This window comes from Triplophysa dalaica, chromosome 25 (genome assembly GCF_015846415.1).
Source record: "Triplophysa dalaica isolate WHDGS20190420 chromosome 25, ASM1584641v1, whole genome shotgun sequence".
Taxonomy (NCBI): Eukaryota; Metazoa; Chordata; class Actinopteri; order Cypriniformes; family Nemacheilidae; genus Triplophysa; species Triplophysa dalaica.
Window position 1 is genome coordinate 9820232 of NC_079566.1, and position 25904 is coordinate 9846135.

The following is a 25904-nucleotide window of genomic DNA, read 5'->3' on the forward strand; positions in this document are numbered from 1 at the left end:
CTTTAATGGGTTCTCTACTCTTTAGAGACTTCCTCGGGATGCAAAGTAGTGCACAGAAATGAAAAGCAAAATCGTAAAACCAGTGTCCGAAGTATTATAGTGTCCAGCATCATCTAGATATAAAATAGTAGGGTTTGGAAATCAGAGGGAGAGAGTCTACGTATGTACAGGTTTTATCTAACTTTTCTGAGCCCAATTTTTTATAAATTCCTTTACAAAAGTAAAACATGAAAAGCCATTTTGGGACTTGAACGCAGTGATTGGCTAAATTATGTTTTGCTTTAAATCTAATGTTATTCACATTTTTCTGAGGGTTAGGTTTCACATATTCAGTATTATCAGACTGGCATGTGCTTGTGATGATGACCAACAAAATAATAAAGGTCTGTATTGTGGACTGATCAGAAGAGGTTCTGGGTAGATCAGAGCATGGTCTGTCTCCTATGGGAATGTAGGATCCTGTTGCTTCTGAGGAATGAGTCCAAACTACACTTGTTGTTGGGTGACTCAATAAGATGCAAGATTTAGAAATCCTGTACGCCATATGAGATCACAGCATCAGAATCTGTTCATATTTTGTTTATTAATACAAGTTGTTCCTTGGCACGACACTAGTTTTTGCAACTTTAAAAAGTGAAAGTGTAGTTAATACACTATTTTTTTTTTAATTAAAACTGACAATTATTTCTTCATGTATTATTGGTAATTTTTGTGTCTTCATAACTTTATTAAAGCGGAGAGATGGCAGGAAATAATAATATTGGAGAACAGGAGTCATATTGTGTAATATGTTTAAATAGACAGTTTCATCGGATGCTGACCCAAAGTTAAATTCCTCTCTGTATTTGATTAATTTATTTTAAATGTAATTTATGTTCATATTCTATTGTATATTAAATATTTAGGCATATGAAATATTATTGTACATCAAATTAAATTAAAACTTCTCAACAGTTATTGAATCTTTGCGGAGGTCTACTGGAAGTTAAGTGTGGGCCACATAACGTTTGTTTTATGTTGTTGCAGTTGAAACCGTCTATAGAGATCAACCGATGAGGGGCATATTAGAAGTGGGTTTCAAAAAATATTATTTATTTTAACATCTTAACTTGACTTCATCTTAAACACAGTATTTGATTTGCCAGACAATCATATCCAAAGCAAAATATACTTTTGTTTATTTCACAATTTTATACATTGACTTACATTGTACATTGATACATTGTATCAAACCCAAGACTTTGGTGTTGCTAGCTACGAGAAAAAACACCAGAAAGCGGCCAATAAGAATTAAATATTCATGAAATTCTATGAGACTCACTGAATGCGTTTGAGACAATTTGATCGCAGTGCTCAGAAATATTTAATAACATGGTTGGGCTGTGATTAGATTGTTATTTGTGCATGAGCCATGACGTGTTTAGCGCTAAGCAGTTTAGATGCAGTAAAGCGCCTACAGCTGAATGAAGCCCTGAATCCACAGACATGCCTGACTCTCCCATCAGGCCTTTTGCCTGCCTCTGACAACACTGCAGGCTGTTAAGGTCAAGACCAACAGAGTGCCAGCAAGAATGATGGTGATGTATTTTTTGACTCCCTTGTTTTTTTCTCCTGTCTACTCGACTTTATACTTTCTCCTTGTGCCAGTGTCAGAGGTCCATCTGCCCGCTGCCGACTCAAACCGTAGCGCCGGCCGAACGGCACGGAGATCCGTCTGAACCGTGAACCCCGCATGCCCCCCTCCTCCTGCTCCACCCGTCTGCCGTCAACACCCCCCAAAGCCGAGATTGCATTTACGTGTGAACACGAAAACACACAAACACACACACATATGCCACCGAACTCATGTCAGGTAAGCCACAACAATTACAATCTCACAGTCATAATGAATCAGTGACAAAATTATACCCTCCGATCCCCAGAGAGTCACGAGATTTTAATATCTGACATTTTTGCACATTGACACACGTGCGGCAGCATCTGCTGCCTGGCTGTGAAATTTGCTTGTCTACGGCTTCGGTCTGGGGTGTGTGTGCTTGTTTCGGTAAATATAAATGTGGTTTTGTGTGAATGTGGGTTGCGGCATATGTGCATATGTTCTATACAGTTGCTGCGTGTCAATACATTTTAACAGCATTTAAAGCATCTTTCGTTCCAAAAGACTTCGAATATATTCTGTTTTGGGAAAATTCTAAAGCAGCAACATGTATTTGAGAAATCCCAGAATGCAATGCAAGAAAGAAAACTACTTATTTCATTCAATATTAAAGTATTGAAATTAATGTAGTTCAGTGTAATTAAAAAGTTATTATTTTACTCTACAATCTTGTGTGCTATGTATTAAGGACCAACTAAGGTTCACTAAGATCATTGCAAATCCATCACTTGTGAGGTTGCATGATGGTTTATACGCTACCTATGTAGTCTATGTAGGCATCGAGGCAGCTCACCGGGTTTTGAAACGGAGCTAGCATGTGTGGGTAACATGTTTGTCTATTTGTGGTTATGTGGGTGTCAGTGCCACATATAGTATATCAGTGTGTCTACAGATAATTAGACCTTACCGACCGAACCGGCAGCCAGAATGCCAATCGCTGGGATTGAATGAGCGAGACACTGAGTTGAGCGGTGGAGTTTTATAAACACCTCTAGGTTTGAGTCTAAGTGTTTGAGACTGCTGCCTTAGGGTGACATGAGCGCGTGTGATTCTGAGTGGGAGCCCGGAGCTAAAGGCTGAGGGCGGCATGAAAGATACGCTGGCGTCTCGCTCCGCCACAGGCTGCACACTTTCCCAGTTCTCCTCACAGAGAAGCCTCACTCTTCCCCTTCGATGTTGTCAGTGCCATTTTAGGGATGTTGATCGCCTTTGTTCCACTCAGACGAAGACGAAACAGATGAGAAGATAGACGAGATAGACTGGGGGCTCGAGAAGACGCGTCGACCGCTGTTTGCTTGTCTGCGGTTTGAAGCGTGTGGTTTCTGGTGGCGCAGAGGAAGTGCTAAATTCAATCTGCACTCTGTGTGGTGTGAAAGCGATGTATCCCATCGTCTTTACTTGACACCCCCTCTAAAACTTGACACATCAAATATCTCCTCACCTCACGTTATGTAACTATACACAGCGCAGGATTAGGAAGGGCCCCATATTTACACACATTCGGAAACGTTGATGTGGCGCAGGTTGGATTTCTGAGCTAAGTGCATTTTTAATGCAAAACATATATTTGTGTCATTGATCATTTAATCACATTAAAATTGTCAGTTAAAGGTGTTTGTCCAAAATACTGGAATTTATTCATGACTGAAATTTACATTTACTACAAATTTGGCCATTCGACACAATGTATAAAAATGAGTGATGCTCACTAGAAGCATCGTTGCTACGTTGTTTCACTGAAAGAAAAGGGATCCCTTTAACTATTAGAAAAATAACAGTAAGTTGCTAAAGTAACGGTTCACACAAAAGTGAAAATTCTAGCCTTCATTTACTCACACCCAAGTTGTTTCAAATCTGTATAACTGTTCCTTAAAAAGTGCTTACCTGGGGCAGCAAGTAAGAGATTTACATTTTTGCTTTAGGCAGACACTTTTATTCGAAGCAGCAGTGCATCCTAAAGTTATGAACCGATTACTTCTTTGTTGCCATAGCACCATGCTCCAGCAGTTGAGGTACCGGAATACGCAGAGACAGGACTGTAACTGGCCTACAATTTCAACAAAATACTGAGATGCAGCACATCTCTGTAAAGCACAACAGAGGTTGCATTTCTTTTATGTGATCTTATCAGGGCTTCTTTGCTTAAAGCATTTACTTCCTAGAATATATTTGGCATTCATTTATCTTTGCGCTGGGCCTTGACTGTGGTAATTGTTGTGTAAGTTGCGAGAGTCAATCGGTCTCTCTCTCTCTCTCTAACTCTCTCTCTGTCTGAGGCACGTTCTCTCTTTCCGACACGCGTGTGCATGCAAGAATGAGTCAAAATGACTTATCCAGCGGGGGATGTATCATCACTTCATATCCATAGACTGAAACCTGCAGCATGTCATGTTGAGCACATCAGTCAGACTGGAGCACCAACACAAAAATTTCCAATTTCAGGACAACAATGGCTTCGAAAGACATAAAGACTATTAGAACTGCTTCATAGGCCGTGTGTATTTGTGTTTGGAATGACTTCCTTGACACCACGTGCAACATTTTAAACGTTATACTGAATGGAAAGATTGACATTGTGTATTTCGTCTTTTTTTTGCTTTCCTTTTACATAATTTTAGCGCATATGGCAGCGTTTCAATAAAGATGTAGCCAAGTAATCCAAAATTGACCATGGTAACCATATATGATGTCAAAATTCCATGTCACCACAATAACACTACACTGTAAAATCGAATTAGTTAACTTTACTTAAAAAAGCATGCAAACTTAACTTTGAAGTAAAGTGAAATTTACATTTAGTCATTTAGCAGAAGCGTTTATCCAAAGTGACTTACAAAGAGTTCAGGGAGCAGAAAGCGATATGTCACACAGGAGCAATAATACAAAAGTTACTAGTTTCAACAAAAGCTAGACCATAGTTATAGTTGTTGTACTACAAAATAGATAAAAGTTGAGCTAACTAATGCTTATTAGGTGTAATGAACATAATCTTGAGTTCAGGTAACTAAAAAAATAGTATTGAGGACTTGATCATTTCAAATGAATTATACTGTGTATGTTAATTTGATGTTAGCCATTATTGTCCTAAAAAAACAAGATCCATCTTTTTACAATTGTTCAGTCATACAGTAACTGTAGAAACAGTATAATTTTGATTATAGATAAAAAATGTAAAAGTATGGTGTAGTATCTTGAGTGGATGGTGAAGTCTCTATTCGGCAGGTGATTGGAGAAAAGGGGCTGAATAATAAAAGGGGTTGGTGATGTCAGCCGGAAAAAAATCTTTCAGAGCACAAGAAAGTTATTACATATTGATGAAATATAACAAAGACAGTACTGACTTTCTTAATTTTTCTACAGTAACGTATACCCTAGTGATTGATCATGATAATATAACGATGCATTTTTAAATGTACCATTATTTTAAACCTATTTTAATGGACTTTATGTCTGCACACTATTCAGTTTTATTGCTGCCAGAATGTCTTCCCCAGCCAATAACATCTTTTCAAGCATTACCCATAATCAAAACCCTCATGCGGTCATGATTCTTCATAATCAAGCGGAATACTCTGACGTGTCGTTCGCTCTCCCAAATTTCTCTCACTATCTCGCCATGAGCTCAGTGCAAACATCTCAGGAGTGTTTTCCACTGCTTCTGCTATTGAGGCTAAACAATTTCACTGCACTAATTGGCCAATGTCAGGCGTGACACTAGGATAAACAAACGCTGCTCAGGAAAACTGAGACAAATGTTGGCTAATTAAACTGATGGGGGGAAAGAAAAAAGCTGACAAAAAATTAGAAAAGAGGAAGAAAAAATCCCACCATGTGAAGCAGACTTCCTATTTCGAAACGTCTCCGGTCCTCTAATTAGTCTTTATTTGGCGAACGGGAAAAATAAATAATTATATGCCGTGGTAAATAAATAAAAGCGCTTGAGCATTAAAAGTCAAAACGATTTTGTGGTGTTTCTCGGCGAGACCTTTGAAAGAGAACAATATGGCCTTATTTTGTTGTTTCAGCGATGGCCTTAGATCTTCTGTGTGATCACCGCCCTTGTTTTCCCATCATCTCATTTTCCATTTAATAATTTCTGTCAATTTGATAGTCTGTGTCTCATTTGCTGCTGAGTTCTGTTACGAACGGTCGCGGCATCGTGACAGAACTCAACCTTGTTTGTGTTGGCATGCACAAATGTATTTCTGTTACCTTCTCTCCGGTTTCTAAATCATTTCTGTCCCTCCTTCCATAATCTTTCATGCTGTCTCTCTCCCTGTCTCAATTCCTGGTTTTAACACCCCCGCCGCACCACCTCCAACTCCGAAGCGTGTGTCACTGGATGTTTATAGGCTGTTGTTTTCAACGCTGATGACCATTGTCACACAGTGTTTCTATTACCCATCTGCCCTGATGGATGGCCCCTCTCTGCGCTCATGCTGATAGGAGTGTCCTTGATCAGAGAGAGAGGGAGAGAGAGAGAGAGGGATGGGTGGGTGGGGGTCTAGGTTGGGATGGCACTACCTGTCCATCCATGGTCTCGGCAGACCGCAAACTTCAGCTGTGACACGTGTAGATCAGCCCACTTACAGACGCACGGTGACACACAGGTTGTAAATTGGGCCGTTGCCAGCTGAGGTGTGTGCGGACACTGGGTTCCTTTCACTGGTTAATTGGCAACCAGCAGTCTGCTGAGGAGAGTGTCATCTTTGCCATGCAGCTGTGTTGAAGCCGTCCATGGGACAATGGAGATATGACGGGTCGAAGGCTTAATTAAAGACATTAGTGGGGTGTCGCTATTGCGCTTCTATATTTGTGAGCACCGGCAAAAAAAAATGAAGACAGATGAAAACTATTTACTTCACGGTAACTGCTGTGATAAAGTGTTAGAATGTTGTGTAGTTAAAAGTGGTAAAGTATTTAAGAAATATTGGAATCAATTGTGTAAATAAAACTTTCTTGTTTACTTGTGTTAAGCCCATAATAAAGTAACAGTTTCCGAACTACTTCAGTTTCAATATCCCGTACCATACTGTTCATAACAAAAAGCACTCACGCGGATGTTTACAGTTGCTATGGTGACCTTAAGTTCACAACTTTTGTTCTCTAGCATCTATTAAGCAATCTTTAGATGTTTCCTATATAAAATGTAGAACTCAAACGGCTAGCATTTGAACTTTCCAAGATCCGCCAACCTTTTGTATTGAGTTTTTTGTGGGAATTAAATTCCTAAATCAGGGGTCCCGAACCCATGAATTCCCCCCTGAATTCCCCCAAAATTCTAACCCTGCTTTTAAGTACGCACATCAAATATTAAAAGAGAAAGTTCGAGCAAAAAGCTATAAAAGCAGTTGAGTTGGGTTGAGGTCACTTTAAGAAAATGAATTGTACGCCATTTGCGGATTCGTTCTGGGTGTGTTGAGACGTTTTATCTCTGATAAGAGTCATATTAATGATATTCTGTGTGGAAACAATGATAGCAGCCATTTGCCTCTGCATTGTCATTTACTGATTGATTATCTCGTGATTTATGTTTTAATATAAAGGGGGGTCCGCGCCAGAGAGCATAATACAATATCCACAGTTAAAACAACTTAACAAGCTGGAGGGAAAGAAAAAATATGAAATCTGTAATGGATAGAACAGCTTATCAGTTATGACCCCTCTCTGCTTTACGTGCGCATGGACGTGTACGCGTATAAGAGACAGACAAAGCCGGAGATAGAGACACCGAGTGTGTTTCCACTGTAGACAGTTGGCTGATGATGAATTTTTAAACAGATCATACTGATAATTGTATTTCATATCTGTCAGTGATGAGAAAACCGGCCACTGAGATGCTATTTATGTCAGCGCACCTCGCTCGGTACAGCCCTCAATAAAACCTCAAATCACGAGGGAGATTGTTAAGTCTTCCACAAGAATTATTAAATCGAAGCAAAATTTATGGATGACACTTTATTACAATTAATCAGGCGATGTTGATTAATAAAGTTATTCTCCACCTCTTCGGTTACAACCGAGCCGTCGTCGCACGTTTTGTCATTCTCCTGATTTATGCGGTCGAGGGAGACGGCTCTTTTTTTTTGTGAAGCCACACCTGCCTGGAGTGCTCTCGGCTTAAAGCGGCTCGTGGCCGAACGTTTTCCACCTGTTAACCTTGAGAAAATATTGCAATGAGTGACGTGAGAGATCATGTGGGACTGATTGAAAAAAAGGAACATTAAAATGGATATCTTGGAGAATGTCACCCAGCCAACCTTGTCGCTGTGATTAGGCTTCTGTGATTAATTAGTTTAGTAAGATTGAGCAATTAGGTCACAAGTGTGTGTGTTTAAGTAGCAGTGGATAGAACCAAAAATGTGTTAGAGCAGACGGATTGAAAAAACCTGTGTAGTATTTAAGAAACAAAACCCCTCTCATTGAGAATAAAGTGGTACGAGTGTTTCCAGGATGGTTCGAGGTGGAGCACGTCCTTGGACGTCTGATTCGCTGATATAGCCTTGGGGCTGGCGTCATCGGTTGCTCACGGGGCCCTGGAAGCCACAGCAGTCGAGGTGTCAGAAGACCGAGGCATGTGCCCGGGTGTGCAGGGATAACGCAGGGCTGGAAAAGCTGGCCTGGTTCAACAGCGAGATCAAAGTCTGTGCGAGCTGTATAGAGCCGTTTGTTTGAATCAACCTATTTCTGGATGAGAGAGTGAAGGGACGTTCAGTGTGGGAGACCGGAATGGTGCGTACGGTGTCTCCTCTGTGGTACATAAACCAAAACCCCCATATAAACACGCCTTGACTACCAAATTATGTCCTGTGGGGCGATCGCATATTCTAAAATAAACATATGGCAGGTTGGATAGTAAGTTTGATGTGACCGGTGGCAGTCAAGAATCGCTTGTATAACGGTAATGTGATGTTAATAATAAACTGAGGGGTGTTTCTATTACCCCGGATCAATGTAAGGTTTTAGGTAAAACTGCATCCATTTGACAAACCCGTTATGGTTACAGGTTGGTGTCATTGCAGAATATTTTTAGTTGGTCAAGGGAGGAAAGAGGAAAAGCTTTTTTGTTGTTCTTATTAACGCCTTTAGATCTTTTATAAAATACAAACACATTTCCACAGAGCGTCAGAAGCAGAGCACTCGGAGCAGCTTTAGGGGGCTTTTTTCCTCTTTGTTGCATCAGTAGAGAGCAGAGATCTTTCCTTAGCTGAAACCCTCAGGCTATGAGCTCGACTGAAGCGGAAAAAAACATCCCATTTTGTTTCTGTTAAAAACCATACATTATCAAAGCCACTTCATGCATAACTTTGATCTAAAATAGTTACATCTTAATAATTATGGTTTGGAAGTGTGAAAAAGCAAAGCGTTTCTTTTTTCATTCTCGTACTGTTGGAATTTTTCACCGCCTTTGCCTTTTTACTGTGTAAAAATAGGACCTGGGGAGCAAACAAGCACAAAAATAAATATATAAAAACTGACGGAGCCGCGCTGCTATATTATTTAATGACAACACGCGTAAAGGGGGAAAATATCTTTTTTAAAAAGCGAAAATAAATCATGGGGTGTAGCTTTCATGTCTGATCTCGATCTTCGTGCTGTTTCTTTCACTTTTTATAACAATTCATCCAGTCAGTAAAGCACTGAGAGAGACGTTCCAATAATCCTATATGCTTAAATAGGACGCCAGGAGTTTACACATACTGTCTGGGCACTCTCTTTCCAGCTTCATGCGGAAAATGATGTTTTTACAGAACATTTCCCTTTGCAACCAATCAAAGAGGTGCAGTCAGTGGTAATGAAACAGGAAAACATTTCAGCACTCCTATCTTCCTCTTTAATGGCTGAAAAATTCTAATTGGAAGGAGACCGCATGTGTCAAAGAAAACAAAAGAGGTGGTATGGCAGGCAGCGGGACTCACATTGGAGGAGGGTATTTTGAAATGTGTCACTTAACTTCTGCTGAAATGCGCAGGGTTTGGAGGGGAGGATCGGGAACCGGGAACCGGGAGCCCCTCCTGAACGTGGAGGTGCAGTGGAGCAGGAAGAGACGTTTATGAGGTAATAACCAGATTCAGATACACACAGACGAAATCTGGATGATGGAACCTAGATGGTCTTGATAGGCATCTACATAGAGACTCAATGGTTTCTTTGCGAATTTCTATCCTAATGTCTCGGTCACTGATTTTAATTAGCAGAAGAAAAAAGAGGCAGAGAAACAGTACTTAGGTTGATAATATTGATACCATGACATGTTGCATGTTAAAAATACTAGTATTTAGGATTATTTTAACTTATTATGCACCTTATTAAATATAAAAACAATACAAAAAATGTAATGTTGATCATAAAAAATGAACAGCATTTAAACTGGAGCGTTTAATTGCATAACAGTGTGACTTTCATTCTCTCGTGGCTAGCAGTGCAAGAACATTTCAAGCAACAACAAAAATCACATGTGACTTTTACTGATAATTAATATTTTATATTGTGTAAAAAACAGCTTTCACACAAAATAATATTACATTCTAATATTAAAAAGGCAAAAAATAACATTACAACCTCAAGTCATCAAATAAGTTTTTGTGATCAGCATTTAGTGAAAGAACAAAAGTAACGAGTTATGTAAAGCTGTGATAGGCCTCCTTCCTCCCGAGAAATGTGACATTTTAATTATCCTTCCTTATCTGATGGATTTCACGATATTCCTCCTAGTAAAAGGCTTCACTTTATTATTTTTTTTGTATTATATATTCTTAGTTTTCGCCTGTCAATGACTGTACAAAATTCATTTGACCCAGCCGCTGATTGAAGGTAGAAGTTTTTAGTTTATGAAATAGTTTTTTATCAAGAGTTTCATATCTTTCCAGTGTGAGAAGTGTCTCCTGCTTTCATCAAAAAACCTCCTTGAAGGAATAATTGTAATAAAAAAAGATTTCAAACTTGCTCACTCGGAGCGTTCTAGCTTGCAGGGTTTTTGTCAGTTTTTATTTTAACACAATTATATTAACATTTTTTACACATTCATTTTAAAACCTCAAAATGACCGCCAAAGACACCTTTGTGAACTCTCCTTTTTATTGTATTAATTCATCAGCAAATTATTTTTTAATGTCATAATTCTTTAATACATTAAAACTGTTATATAATTAATACATACTAAAAACATATTAATGCATGCATAAGAATAATACAATTAAAATTCATATTAGGTATTGCCATAAAGGCTCATGAATCAGTAATATCAATAACAGTATATCCAGCGACTAATAAGATAAATCTAGCAGCGGAATAAGATTTACACCGCAGAATCAATCTGAGGTAATATTAATTATTTGGGTTGCTCAGTTTAACTTAATGATCATAATTTTAGCAGTAATTGACATGAATATCTGTGATTATCAGTGTTGATATATTTATGAATTGATGTGCAATTGTAAGAACTATAAATAAATTAACCTTTAACAAAAATTTGTTTTTGTTAATCAAATAAAACTCTTTATAATCATTTGCTGACCTCTGACCTTGGGCCTGTAATACTGTCCGTTTTAGTGAATGGCATCTTGACCTATAAAACAGGAAAACATTTGGAAAACATAATCAATAAATCTGAATCACATGGTTAAATTAATTTTTCACACAACTTGCATGAGAAAAACTGTGAGAGATCTATCTGCTGAGAAAAACCTGCACTGCTGAATCTGTTAAATGCTCATGATCATAAAAAATATTACATGATACACATGAGCAATAAGAGGGGTCAGTCCATTGAATTTCTACGAGAATGCTATGATTCCTCGTAAATGTTTATTCCACAGAACATTTACATGAGCGACCAAACCCACAGTCCAGAATTAGAAAGCGTATGTATCTCCACCCCACACAAAAGCTGTTTGACTATGTCACGTTGCCTATATAAATACACAGAATGTTTTTCCGTCTAAAAAAATATTGTCATTGTGAAAGTCTCCAGAGTTACTCCACTCAAAAACAGCAATGACAAAATGCTATGTTATTATTTATAAACCTTCAGATCTCGCCATACGTGTCCGTGGACACATATGACGGCATCCCGCCTCGTGTAGCACGCGAGCAATTTGGATCATAATTTGTTGATACAATGTGACATGCGGCACATGAAAACAACCACTTCAAAGACTATCACCTCAAATCTTTCTCAGTTTTTCAGTTTCAGACTTGTAAACGTACATCTGCATCCCTTTAAGCAGACAGAATAATACTAGGACACACAATGTGCATTATAACATGTCATGGTATTTTAATGCAAATAGGACCGTTTCAATGCAGTAAGAATAGATCATACTGAACTGCATATAAATCCGAGGCTGTTTCTCGTATCAAGTGAAAAACCAGCCAAACCTTTTTGAAGCCGGTCAAAACAATGTAACAACACAGCAAAAAATAAATACAAAGTCTATTTAAAATGCAAACATAAAACATATATCTACACTCTCATAGTTTGAAGTTAATAAAAAAAAAAAATAAGTGAACACTTTAAAGGCCTAAATACACCGTTACTATTTTGTATAGTGGGTGAGGACATTCACTGCTACTATATTTACTTGTCATAAGAAACACTTGCGTTACTCACTGATGCTTAAAACACTCCCGTTTTCCAATCATCTCCAGTCATTAAGTTAATAAGACAGAACCGCAGAACTTGCGTGGAAGACACACATAAATGTATGTCCTATTGTAGGAGCTTTAACCCGCAGTGTAAGACTGAAAACGGCACAGTTCAGACTGCACACAAACCTTTCAAAGCGCGTTGGCATTGCGTCTTAAGCTTTGCGCTTGTGTTTGCATGGCATACCTCCAGGCATGACCTTTATAACAAAGAATGAGAGGTCCTATATAAGATGATATACAGAAACATTTATACATTTCTTACAAATAACCTTCCAGACATATAAATGTTCACACGTGTTATCGTACACACAAGCATACAGAGACCAGTCAACATGTTTTAATGCTTGACCACAAAATTAGTGTTACAAATATTTTGCAGGGAAAAGTGTGGAATAATACCACAAAGTCTATAACAACCGTTTCATTTATATATCATTTAACCTAAACTGGATGGTAAAATGATCATCAGTATTCACCTACACAGAAAATAAAGCTGCAGTTGTTTGCATATTTTCTTCTTTAAAATTATTGACACAGACTTCACTTTAAAGTAGCAGTTCAGTATATAATTAACACAGCTGTTTAACACTCCTGGCCAGGGCACACGATCTGATGTAGGTTTAGAGTCAGCATGGAGGTTTTTAAGATTCATAGCTTTTTCGGTCACACTGTATACGTTTCACATTACATGTTGCACAGGAGATCCTGATCAATACTAATACACAACCTCAATTTGAGCACTGCTATTATATCTGCTTGTGATTATTTTAATACATAAATGTAAATTGGTATTCTTTATGGTGCATGATGACAGACTGGAGGGGAACGATGCTAAATACAAACATTGTTTTTGAGGAGAACTTGTACTGCGTTATCTGAGTGCCGCAAGATCTGCTCCAACCTATCATCCGATGAAGATGTGGAGCACTTTAAAATGTATTAAAATAGGATAAATACTTTATGATATCACAAAACAACAAAAGGCGTTCATTTTTATGTGGAATATCAATTATTTTTAGCGGGACAGCTACACAGTTTGAAGTCGAACTACTGTTGCGCAGTTTTAACGAGCGTACAGCCTATTCTCAAACAACACAGCCTAGTGTAAAGCTAAGAAAAATGAAATAAACCATTAAGATACAAATCATATTTAGATATGTCTTTTGAAGGCAATACTATAAAAAAATATTGTAGACTAAACGTTTAAATTGAGGTTACCAGTGAGTAGACTATTCGAAAAAAAATGCATTAATGCCACATAATGGCATCAACTTTTATGTGGATTTCACAGCATCTCTAAAGTAAAAAAAAAAGACAAACTACTTATCATCGTAGAACGGAGACGTAGAGAGATCTGCTGTTAACACACACAAATCACGGGAAATCGTGGTATTTAAGATGCAGCAATACTGCTGCCCTACAGCGGGAGAAATCTCGGCTTCTGTGAGCTAGACGAGTTTCTGATGGGAGATTGGTGACGTAAGTGCCATCAACAGCGACAGCCTGATCGAGGTAGTCGCGAGGATGGATAGATGGACAGATGCTGGGGCGGAACTTGGACATATTTCCACATTATTAGCCCCTACCGACAGGCGTACAGCATAAATGATCAGTTAGATTGCAACTGGCAATAGCTCAAGGATGCGCAGCGCCGTCAAAGGTAAGAAAACGATTTAAACGTTGCGTCCGATTACCATTTGTTTAGCAACATCAACGCTTTGGCAGAGATGTGTAGTGATTGGGTCTGCTTGATTTACACATTCAGTGTGTGTCAGTATAGCCTACTAACAAATATGTGCACTCACCGGTATGCGATATGCAGGAGGCAGACGCGAGAACCTTTCGCGTCGGTCCAGACGCTGAATTATCCGCTGAAATCATAGCAGCATCCCCGCGTTTGCGCACTGAATCGGACGCGAAGCGAGGAAGAACCTTACAATCCTCTAGAAGCACAAGGCGAGTCAGGGCCACCCCAAAAAATCGCTCCAGTTCCCCTTCCGAGCGCTTAAAAAAGCACACCCACCCACTCGCCAACTTACAGAAAGAGTGGACATTGCGTCAACGCGGGTACGAAGACAAACAAAGTTCAGATTTAAGTGAGATTTCGGGCATTGCCGGGCAAACCTGTGTCAACAAAGTAGCCCGCGAGCAGATACGCGGTGGATTTATTACGCTTCTTTAACTAAAGGGTTTGAAATGTCTAACACCGTGGACTCGTTATTTAATTTGTGGATGTTTTGCAATTGATGAATAAGTAATGTGTAAGCGTTGTAGAGAGGCTTGTTACGGTCATACTCAACTTGTTCCAGGAGTCCCTCCCCTTCCCGTGCAAAGTGTTCACTTCCTAGTAAGGTGTAACGAATCAATCCGTAACTTCCAACTGTCCTGTTTTCGGAGATGGAAAAAGGTCGCAAATAATTTCCTCGCAGCGCACGCACGCCTGAAAGGGGTTCGATTTGAGCCTACTCAATTGTTTTGCGTAAGAAACAAAGCTGAAGAATGCGAGAAAAAGAAATCGTTTTATGTGCATGAAACGAGCCGCGTTTAAAATACTTGACAAAATAAAACAAAAACGACCAGGAACGTGTAAGCAGTCCAAATAGTTTATAGTGTGGTTCCCCTTCTTCCCCTTTGACTGTATGTGCGTGACTTCCCCCAAGAGTGGGCAACTTGTTTTATTATGACGATGACGCTTAGAAAGTCATTTCCTAAAGCAATAGACTACCCGTGCATGACTGGGACAACACTAATACAATGCTTGTTACATTTTGCACACCAGCGCAATGTTTCTTTTTCTCATAAAACCGTATTGGACATATTTATTTTGAATGGACATCGCAAAAACGAGTGATGTCGTCTCCGAAAAGGCTGTTCCTTGTCTTTCAAGCGCTCCTGTTTTGCGGGGAGGGAAAAAACAGAACAATTAAAAAGATTGACAGGTGGGTTTTCACTGTCAGAGTGACGCTCCGGAGGGGTGGAGTAAAGAGAGAGAGGCAGGAAAGGCAACTCGATGTGTCTGTCTATCAGTTGAGACTGTCTGAACCGCTCACGCATCCTGAACGCGCGATACATATTTCGGCGACGAGCCGCGACCCCCGTTTCGCTCCCTGGAGTTTTTGTTTGGTGTAGAGTGATCAGTTCACGTTGGTTTTATCACGACAGAGCGCGGTTTTTGTTTATGTATCGCTCTGTAGTAAACGCGTCACGCTTGCCTAGATCAACTGTCCACATGTTTCCCTGAGCATGGACGGACAGTGTGTTCGGTGAATATCGGGAGGAGCGCGAACAGAGCGAGAGACTGCGCTGCGTGCGTGGGGAATTTAGTCCGCTGAAAATGCGCACTGAACGCGAGACGCTTCCGAGCTGTTTGTGACTGACATTAACTGTCTCCCGTCTGCCTGTCTCTTCCCTTCGTTTTGTCCCGTTTTTAGGGTTTCCACAGAGCAGGGGAGCGAGAGGACGGAACTACAGTTGGACAGGCTCTCCATAACTGTGGAAGTTTCTTCCGTTTTGTACTGTGCGTTGATGAACATCTGCTACAAACTATTGCCGTAACCTGGATGGCAATAAGGACAAGCTAAGGAAGCGGTTTTCTGTGCGTTTCTGCGCCGTGAGACTGGACGGGGAGATATATCTAAGCTCTTGGCAATCATGCTATGACTTCTTATTAGACGTGTCGGCCAGATACACCTACAAGCTACATTTTATTTCACTTTTTGGTGTGTAGAAAATCCTCTCCCAAGACCTGCTGACCCCTCAAAGACTTTGCACTTCGGCTTTTAGTGACTTTATGTTTTAAAGAGGTGGAATAAAAAGAAGACTGGTTGCTTACGAAGAGAACACACCGATACATGATTTCCAGTACAGAATTTACATTTCTTCTCGTTTCTCCGTCACTGGCATTTTAATTCTGTATGAGAAGTAAAGAGGAGAGAGTGGGACGACAGCATGCCGCGGAGAAAGCAGCAAGCGCCGAGGCGATCTTCAGGTAAGCGGAGAATGCGTGCGATCTGCACTGTGCAAAATAATAGTGATAATGTATCATAATACACATTGTAAACGTACACTTCTTTATACGTTTTATAACTTTAAAGTCTTTTTTCTAAACGAAGCAATCGTTGCACTGCTATATGTTTTACTTTGTTAGTTTTTTTTTAAGAAAAAGTATCCAAGCGATTAAATCAATTTATTTTTTATGATTATGTTTTAGTAAGTGCTAAATATAGTTTTAAAAGATGCGGAGAAACTTTTTTTAAACTTGTGCCAAATTAAACTTGCACATTCCACAGTGGCCTGTATATATCCGACAGAAAATGCAGTTTTAAAGTGCTCTAGTTCTACTTAGATGCGGATTGCCATCCTTGATTTGATGCTTGATTGATCGCCTGTCATGTGGCCGCCTTTGATCTATTCATTCCTGATAAACATCAGTAAATCATTCACCATGGAAACACGCATGCGCTGTGTGGCGCAGCCACTCAAAGGACAACTTTTGCCCCCGTCGTGGGGGAAAATAGAGAAGGAAAGAGAAGTTTTCGGCAGGGCTATACAGTACTTTTTCGTCATTCAAAGAGAGAGGGAGAGAAAGGGGACAAGGGATTGCTGGGGCGTGTCGAGAGCACAAACTGTAGCAAAGAGAACATCTCTTCCCTGATAGATGTCACAGAGGAAGGCCTCTGCTAAGATCTGTTTTCCTCTCAGTCCAATTCATTCATGTGTAATGTACCTGTGTTGTTTGATGTTAAGAGCGAATTGATTTCTTTTTATTAATGGAAGTGAAGAAGCTTAGATTTGTGGTCAACGCCGTTTGGATTTTTTAATGGGGTTATTGCACAAAAGAAAAACACTAAGGGAGTTCTACTTTATCCTACACTTTTTCCTCTTCCCCTTCGTTCCTTTTTTTCTTTTAATCTCTGTGACTAACAGGTCCATTCTTTTCCGAATGAAGGCTCTCTTTCAAGTTCGAGCATCAGGAGAGTTTGACTAAATACCGATCTTTAGAATTAGGCCCAGATATTTGAATGATGAGAGAAAACGGGCATTCCTGACACACTGTTGTAACCAAGGTCGATTTTCCAGTTTTCGCACCAAAAAGGCTAGCAAGAATAGTCTTTAGTTCAGCTTTGTTATTTTTTTTCATGTATTATTTATTTGTATGTACGATTACTTTTCCGTTAAATGTGTCAAGTTGTATTTTGGAGATTATTTTGTTTTTTTAAACTTCCATGGAGTGACTGACGTGAGAAGTTCGAAAGCTCACAGAGGTGAGATGGCGCTTGGTAATCTGACCTGGCAGCTCCTCCACAAAAACAAGCCATCAGCCCCCTCCACCTCAGCTGAATATTGATTTAATTTTCTCTATTCTGACAGGCATGTTCATCATTTGCTTTAATGGTCATTGAAACGTTGGCAAGCACGTTGCAGCCTGACACTTTTCTATCTCTATCAAAACAAAAGTGTTCTTTGCACGCATCACAAGCGAAAAAATGTAAGAAAAGCCTCCTAATGCAATGATGTAATTTTCGCTTTTTTATAAAACATATATATTCCTACTTTTAATTAAAATAAAATCATACCTTTGAGCTGATTTAAAAAAAAAAGTGCTTTATGTGAATGTGTGCAAACAACAGTTTCGACCTCGGCTTCAACGCTCCTCTCCGTTATGCTCCACCTCTTTTTAACGGACGAGTTTTCCTCCATTTGGTTGTCATCATCGCCATTGTTTGCTAAGAGTGATTTACATGCATCGGCGGTGAGCTCGGCCCATCGGTTCGGGACATTTTGGTGCAGTGGGATCAGAATGTCCCTCTGTCTGTGTTGGGCTGCTGCAGTCATTTGTATTTATTTGCTGGCTTTTCTCTGAAACAGACACGGGCCTCCCACGTAGAGCACAGAATGTGTCTGTGAGCTTGAGCTCTAGTAGAAGAGCCAGGGGAGGACTCGGCGATGAATACGGTATCTCTCCGTTGCTCCAGGTTTCATTTGGTTTTATGTTTTCACAACCTCCCACGCAGATAGAGACACGCTTGGTTTGCGACCATTCAACGCAACCCCGTCCCCTTAATAACTGGGGCATGTGCGAGTTGCGTTACGATCATTTGCTTTCGTTTTATTTATTCTTTTCATTTTTCAATACAAGATATTAAACAATTGTGTTTTTACGCTTTGCTAAATTGAAGTACGGGGCTTTATTTTTTATTTCAGGTTCACATTTGAGGATAGAGTCAGATTGGAAAAACACACACAATTACACCCGACAGTAGAAAAATAAAGGGAGGAACCAGCAAGGGGAGTCATTAAAATGTGTTGTGTCCTGGGCACCAGAGGCTTCTTAATTATCAGACATAAAGGTAAAGGTTCCTCTGCCGGCTTCATTAGGGAGGAACCCTAATTATCCGAGCTCCTGATGGATTTGTGACAGGCTCCAACGATTAAAGCTGACAAATTCAGCGAAGTGTCAGGTCTGCAGCTGCCTTGATGTAATCAAGTTGATATTATACAGTCCCTTTAGCCTGTAGTGCTGAATTAACTCAATTTTCTGGTGCAGGTGACAAATGGACTTTGCTACCTGACTAATCACGTCACCGTGGCAATGCTGCCTAATGACCTCAGTAATCCAGGCTCTTAACCGCACCGCTGGGCCCAGAAAGCATTTGAGGCAGCCAATCAGAACGCCCCTGCATCAGCCAATCAGCTCTGCCGCTCGGCAAACACACCATCGTTCCGTCTCTGTTGATGGACATACCACTGTTCTGTGTCATTGGTCGCACCAGAGTTCGAGCTCTCAGTGTACCGACTCTCCGCGTTCCAGCTGACAATAATCGTGCCAGCGCGCTCTTGAATTCTGAAAATACTGTCAGATTTTGAGCAGTGTTGAGAACCTTGCTTTGCTTAAATCTCTCAGCGCTCCATTACATGCAGAGTGAGCCTGTGTGTGAGCTTTGCATTTAGAGTTTGTGTGCAGTGATATGGTTAATTTATGATTTGTATATATTCGTAGCGTGGGTCAATTTCTTGTTAAAGATGTAGAGGTTTTGCCGCACTAGTGTACATTCTTTGTAATCGTTTGTGCACCTGCTGAGAAATGTGAAATATTTAGATTCATCATTTGTCCAGTTGGGACATGAAATATTTTGAATAGTTGTTTGTCAGTTTGGGATGTATTAATAGAGATAGGAGGAGACAGTCACCATTTGCTGTGTATATACAAAACAAATTATGGAGATAAATCACGACACACGCATATGAGAGCTGGATAGATTTAGGTTTTGTATCTTAGGGTTTTCTGGGCCTTTCATACTTTTAACAGTCAAAATAAACGTTCACTCTTGTTGAAAGACAATAACAGAAACATGCAAATGCAGCACGACGGCAACGCTCACCTTGTGCTGCCTTTACTGGAGGGTAGTCTCATCCACTTTCATGTCATTAACAGGTGACATTGACCCATTTAGTCAATATTCATGTTGAGACCCACCACTTACAACTAATAGTTTAATTTGCATTTGGGGATCAAGCCAGTGGCCTATAGGAAATCAAAGAGTATCCTGTTATTCTGAATCCTGGCCTCGCGGTTCCCCTTGTCCAAGAACGCGGAGGTTGAGTTTAAGTAATGAAGATCGATGACAGGTTTTATGGGAAGAGTGGATCAAAATGAAAATATGTTGGGACTTTGCACGAGCCAAGTGTGTGACGTTGCACGGCCCAGAGCCGTATACGGTAAACACCGATCTGTGGTTTAATGAGCTTACGCACGTTTGGGAGTTATCTCATTTCTACAAGTTTGTGAAGTCTAATATTTCCAGACTTATTTTATTACATGTCTGAATGTCCGTGTGTATAGGAGCGAGTGTGTTTGCTGATATTTGCTTTAAGCCTCAGCTGAGTGCACGCAAGACCGAAAAAAAGCTAGCGCGTCACCAGAGAAGGTTTGGATTAGAGGTACCTTAGCATTATGGGAACTCAAAAGTATCAAAAGGGCCAGCTGTGTTTTTTCTGACTCTCTCTCTCGCCGTCTTGTTCTGTCTTTCTCGTCCTGCCTGTTTTGATCCCCCTTGTTTCATTTCTCAGCTAATTTAGTCCACAGTGAGTCAGAAAGATAAGAAGGAGGGGGGAAAAGACAAAAGAGAGAAAAGCTAGAGTCATGACCTAGCAACGGGAGTCTCCAAGCTTGAGGAGTACACAGAGGTCAACTCGTACCCAGGGGAGCTCACGTCTGCCTCCTCTCTGTCTTGCCCCACACTCATCTGTTGCTGCTTTCCCTTGCTTTTTTCCTGGTTCTGAGGAAGGATGGGGTGTTTCAGGCTCGCCGGAGCTGTCTCATCCCAGTATGGCGTTTTCCTCACGGTGCTTCTTATATATCCTCATCAGATAAAACACAAACGGCACAGGCAACAGATCCGCGCCGGTGTTTATAATGGGCCAGCAGGAGACTGAGCTTTGATGTTTGTGCTGTAGGATCTGAGGAGCATGTGGCGTCGTGAACAGGATGATGCTTTGCGAGCGTTTACGCCATTGTTTGGTGCACTGATTTACTTTACATTCGATTAGTCTAACTTTAAATGACAGATATTATTTTATTAGAGATGCCAAGCCTCACGATCATGTGTTCATATTTAGCAACATTAATTTCGACGGATGAGCATGAAACGAAAGGAAGCTCTTTGATGATGTTAAGTAAACAAGCATGAAGCTCAAACTCAGGGAAGTCACGTCCTGGGACTCGCCACTCCTCCTCCCCTCAACCGCTGTATTCTCTCAGAATATCCTGCCTGCACAAAAGACTAGCGAATGATGAAAGACCGAAAAAAGCACTTTGTTGTTTTGTCCGTCAGCCCGCTTGTCTTATTTCCTTACATTCCTTAAGATGCGTTGACGTGTATAATCTCTGTCCTGTTAGCAAATTAAAACTCCCTCATCTAACGTTGGTCAGTCAAATTGACCATCTTAAAAAGCACCAAAGTGGTGACGTATTTTGCTGCGAAATGAAACGCGTCTTAGAACGATTTTGCATGTCAAACTGCCTTACTAAAAAATGTATTTTATATCTTCAGTTCGTTTGCCACAGTACGGACCATGGCAACCTGACTTCAGACAATAGGAAGGGATTAGTGAGGATGCTGTGATGGACAGAGATACACAATGCGAGAATACAGCAGGAAGTGCGAAAAAAAAAAAATGAAAGGGAGAGAAAGAAAGGAGTGGTGCTCAGAAAGGTATTAGAGCTGACAGATGAACAGGAGTGGGGAGAAATTCTCCCGCAGCAGCTGGGACGGCAGTCATTACCCTGACAGGTGTCAATTAAGAATTACTGCCTGCCTCAGTCCTCTGCGCAGCCCAGCTGTCTGCGCAGCAGAGAAATAACACTTTACCCTTGTCATTTTGTTAGTTCGTAGCTATAGCCTCCGAAAATGAGTCGCCCCAACGCTAATCGATAACCAGTGTATTAGCAATTATTTTGCACATTGATTTACGAGGGCCAACGACTTCTTCTGTGCTGTTATTAGCCCTTGATTAGATCTGCCCGCACACGTGAACACGCGCACGCTGGCACACACATTCATAGCATGCTGCCCTGTTGCCAGGTGGATATATGTTTCCTCCGAGGCCCCGAGGTCTAGAACAATCTTAGTGCACAGTCTTAGTGGCCCAGTTGGGCCCTCCATCACCCGTGGCCGTTGCAGAGACAGGCCCCTCTTAGGTCCTCTCTCACTCACACACAAACACGTACCACACCTCTGTGGGGGTTTGAAATACAGCCCCATTTCAGGCCGGCCGTGGTTGAACGCTGATAGGGTATGAGTGCGTGTATGTGAGAGGCTTGTAAAAGGTGAGAGTATTAGCGAGGTGTCGTGGTCTGTTTCAGCTAAATGAATGGGCCTCTAGTGTAGAAGGTGGTCCTGGTTAGGGAGAGTTATGGCTGACCAGATAGGAGGCTTCTGGGTAATGTCTGCGTAAGGGAACACCAAACCTTCGCTACATTTATTTTCAGGCCAGCGGTTATTTAATACTCAACTTTTGTCAGGAGGTTTGTACGTGTCTTAATACCACTGCAACAAGTGTGACGGCACAAGATTGAATACGTATTGAGCTCAGCTGTGAAGTATTTCCTGACGTTTTTGTTGTGAAAGAATAGTTCCCGCGACAGCAGAAATTCTGTCATCATTTGCTCACTCTCATGAAGTGCCACATCTGTATGACTTTCTTTCTTACATGGAATACAAGAAGAGAGAAAGTTTAAGAAAAATGTGGTTTTCCGTGATCCTCTTTTTTTTTCTTCATGCAATTACAATAATGGATGATTTAACGATTTAAGCTTCAAATGAGCAAAATGAATGTACATTTCGGTCTGTTCCCCACACAAGGCTGCTGTATTGCTTTGCATGTTTTTGGAGTATAATAATAAGCTTTATGGACATTTTATCCCATTTTGCTTTATAAATTATTACCTGTTCCTATTCATTGTAGGTGCATGGAAAACAGCATCGCGCGCATTTTTTTTTATTTCTCCGTTTGTGCCCCACGGATGTGTGCATGATGTTGAGTGAATGATTTCATTTTTGGGTGAAGCGTCTCTTTAAAAACTGTGCCTTTGCACTGCAGTCATATTTTGTCGTTTGGGAACTGGGTTATTGTGTCACCTGTGTAAACAAACCTTGCGTTTGCGCTGGGGTCAGGTGACTACAACAAAGTCCCTACTGAAATCGCCTCCCCCCTTACATGCTGGTGGATCATGTACTTTATGTTTGAGAGGAAGCCGTGTTTGCTCGAGTGTGACCTTTGACCTAGTGCTACTAAAATAAGAACCAAATCCCTGAGTTCCCCTGATGTGGGGATGTAAGGGCAGAGGTACCTCTCGCTTCACTCTTGATCAGAGGCGTTGCGACTCTTCTCTATGTGCACTAAGCCACTGGACACACAAAGAGTGGATAAAGATAAGCCTCCAGCTTGTGTTGACACTCTCATTGAGCCCCATAATGCACTGCTCCGCATCGCTCTCATGAAGACCCGGCTTCTTATTTTTACGACCCACCTTCCAACGGTCACACAAAATGGCTCGCTTTTCGGTGTTTTTACCCTGACACTTTCATTGCTCGTTTTTTTGTAGAGTGTTTAAGACCACATTTGCAGTCCATCACCCCTAAAGCTAGGTAAAGAGCGCGGTGTCACTCCGTTCCTTTGCTAAGGGTCACTTTTATTAGCGTCATTGATAAAAGCCCGCCTGCACACATAGACAGTGGCTGGTAGGTCTTCAAAGTGGCTGTATATTTGTTTTGTTCGGTTGGTGAAGTGTTTTATTTAACCGTTAGGAGGGTGGAAAGTAATGAATATCATTTTTATTTTTTTGGTTCCTAGTTTTATGGTGCTGATAAGGCATCTGGGGGACTTATACAGCAAAGCGCTATCATTTCTTTTTCAGATGGACAGCAGGCGGGTCACCTGTTGTTTTATTTTTCTCCTTCTCTGTCTTGCGGTATATCATCACTGTATATACCTTCGAGTCTTTGACTTGTATATTTAATATTGCTTTAAAATAATTTTCTAAAATACCAGTTCCTGACATTTTATATTAGTTTGTAAACAATAAATGTTCCAATAAAATAGTGCCTATTTTTTATGTACGTCATAATGAAATATTTTTGGTAATACATCAAATATGGTTTATAATTTTTTTTATCACAACCACTTTTTGTCTCGAGTGTTTCAAACCAAGAAAATAATCTATACCACAGGATTAAAAACACTTTTCCCACTCAATAATCGTGTAACTTAATAAAGAAAGTTTCATTACAATATACATAAATATATCATGTTTTATGACTATTGAGTTATTGGAATTTGCATATTGCACTTTGCCAGACCTTTTGACTATAAGATTCATATTTCTATAATATTTTCCAACATCTGTTTTTTATATCATTCGCATACAGAAGCCCTGAGGGATGTGAACTGTATTAGAATCCTCATATCCGTTAATAGACGATTGAACATGTCGTGACTTGTCTCCTAGACTTCACTTTATAGGTATTTATAGTGATTTGGGCGCAATCACATTCAAATGCCACATGTTCGGAGAGGCCTAAAGCTTGTTTGGAGACAGACTCGCCCAGACAGTGTCAATCAAAGCACTAAGCCTTGCTCTGAATCTTCTGTCTGAGAACTCAGTGGGGGGGGGTGTCCCCTTCAGATCTTCCCCACCACCCCTTCCATTCCCGTTTTTGCCGTTTGCTGGCCACCACTTTCGTGAAGCCATATGCTTCCTCGTAAGACTTCCACGCAGACACCCGTAAACACACACTAATGTGAGGCACACATGAGGATCAGCTATTAACTTGTCCAGCTGACTGAAAGCCATACGGTTGGTGGAACTTTAACCAAGAAAAGCATCATTGATCATTGACCTGTTCTGCTCGGGCCTCAAAGTCTGTGAGCTTGGTTGCGAAGATGAACAGATGTGCGGTTTAGGGCGAAGCCAGGTGACTACAAAAGAGGAACACAAACATTTACTCTTCCATCAGATCTAATCCTTCAAAGCAAATGATGAAGTTAAAGTGATAGTTTACCCAAAAATGAAAATATGTATGAATCTTCTGTAGAACACAAAAAATATATTTTTAAGAAAACTGGTAACCGAACTGGTGGTACCCATTGACTTCTATTATATTAACACAAAACCAGTTTAAGTTAATGCGTACCACCGTTGTTCTGTTACTAAAATTTTTTTAAATATCTTTTTTTGTTTCCTGCAGATGAAGCAATAAGCGTGGAGACATCTTAGATCTTAGATTTTAGAGTTAATGTTATGACATGTCTGTCCACATAAAAGTAGTGTATCAGTTATGCCTAAACCGGTTCTAGACCAAAACATAAAATGTGTCAATCATATTTTGGAAAAACATTGAATGTGCCAGTAAATTCTAAAACATCCAGTTTTAGTGTTCACGTATGTGTGTGTTGCTTCGGTTTTGTGCGTGTAGGTGTGTGTATCCGTTCCTCTACCCCACAGTCTCCATGTTAAATTGGATATGGCAGCACAATCCAGCCCTACTTAGAAGCGTCAGAGCAGCCGCTGCGTGACGAGCCTCAGCGAGGACGTGTCATAAATACTCAGGTGTCGTTTCTTTCATGTAAATATACCTCTGTTTCAAGTATTGTCCGTCAATACTGCACACGGGGGTAGATATCTAGCTGCCACGGGAATTGTGCGCAGGAGAAAACTGCAACTGCTCCTATTAGGCCTATTTTTCAAGGAGTGAACGACAGACTGTTTTTGTTTAAGCGTGCACATTTAACACTTCGTTGCATTTTTTTTTTCCACAACTCCACTTGTTTCTCAAGGGCTGTTGCACCAAAAGTAACAAAATTGGTTTTGAGTTACGACTTTTTGGCCCTGTTCTTAATCCCCGAATTAAAGTCAAAAAGGTGCTCACAAGTTATTTTTCTTTTGTGGCACATTTGTGAATTAAATAATTGAAATGGAAGACTGGAAGGGATTGACTGGCTTATGAATAGTGGTTTAAATTGACATTTAGTTCGAGGGGAGGAGTTCACAAATAAGAGTCGGTTGCGTATAAAAGTCATAATAGCTTAGTTTTAT

At 40.4% G+C, this 25904-nt stretch overlaps 1 protein-coding gene across 2 annotated transcripts in view; it reads left to right on the forward strand.

Moving 5' to 3' along the window:
• The first annotated feature begins 13640 nt into the window (after positions 1–13640).
• Positions 13641–25904, forward strand: part of tshz1 (teashirt zinc finger homeobox 1) — a 38887-nt gene continuing 26623 nt past the window's right edge. Inside the window, exons 1-2 of one of the 2 annotated variants that reach the window (XM_056740907.1) lie at positions 13641–13967; positions 15739–16295. In XM_056740907.1, coding sequence (XP_056596885.1) covers positions 16256–16295 — 40 coding nt within the window. In that variant the 5' untranslated portion in view covers positions 13641–13967; positions 15739–16255. Of the gene's footprint in view, positions 13968–15255; positions 16296–25904 lie in introns of those variants that run through there. The other variant, XM_056740906.1, reaches the window with a different exon arrangement.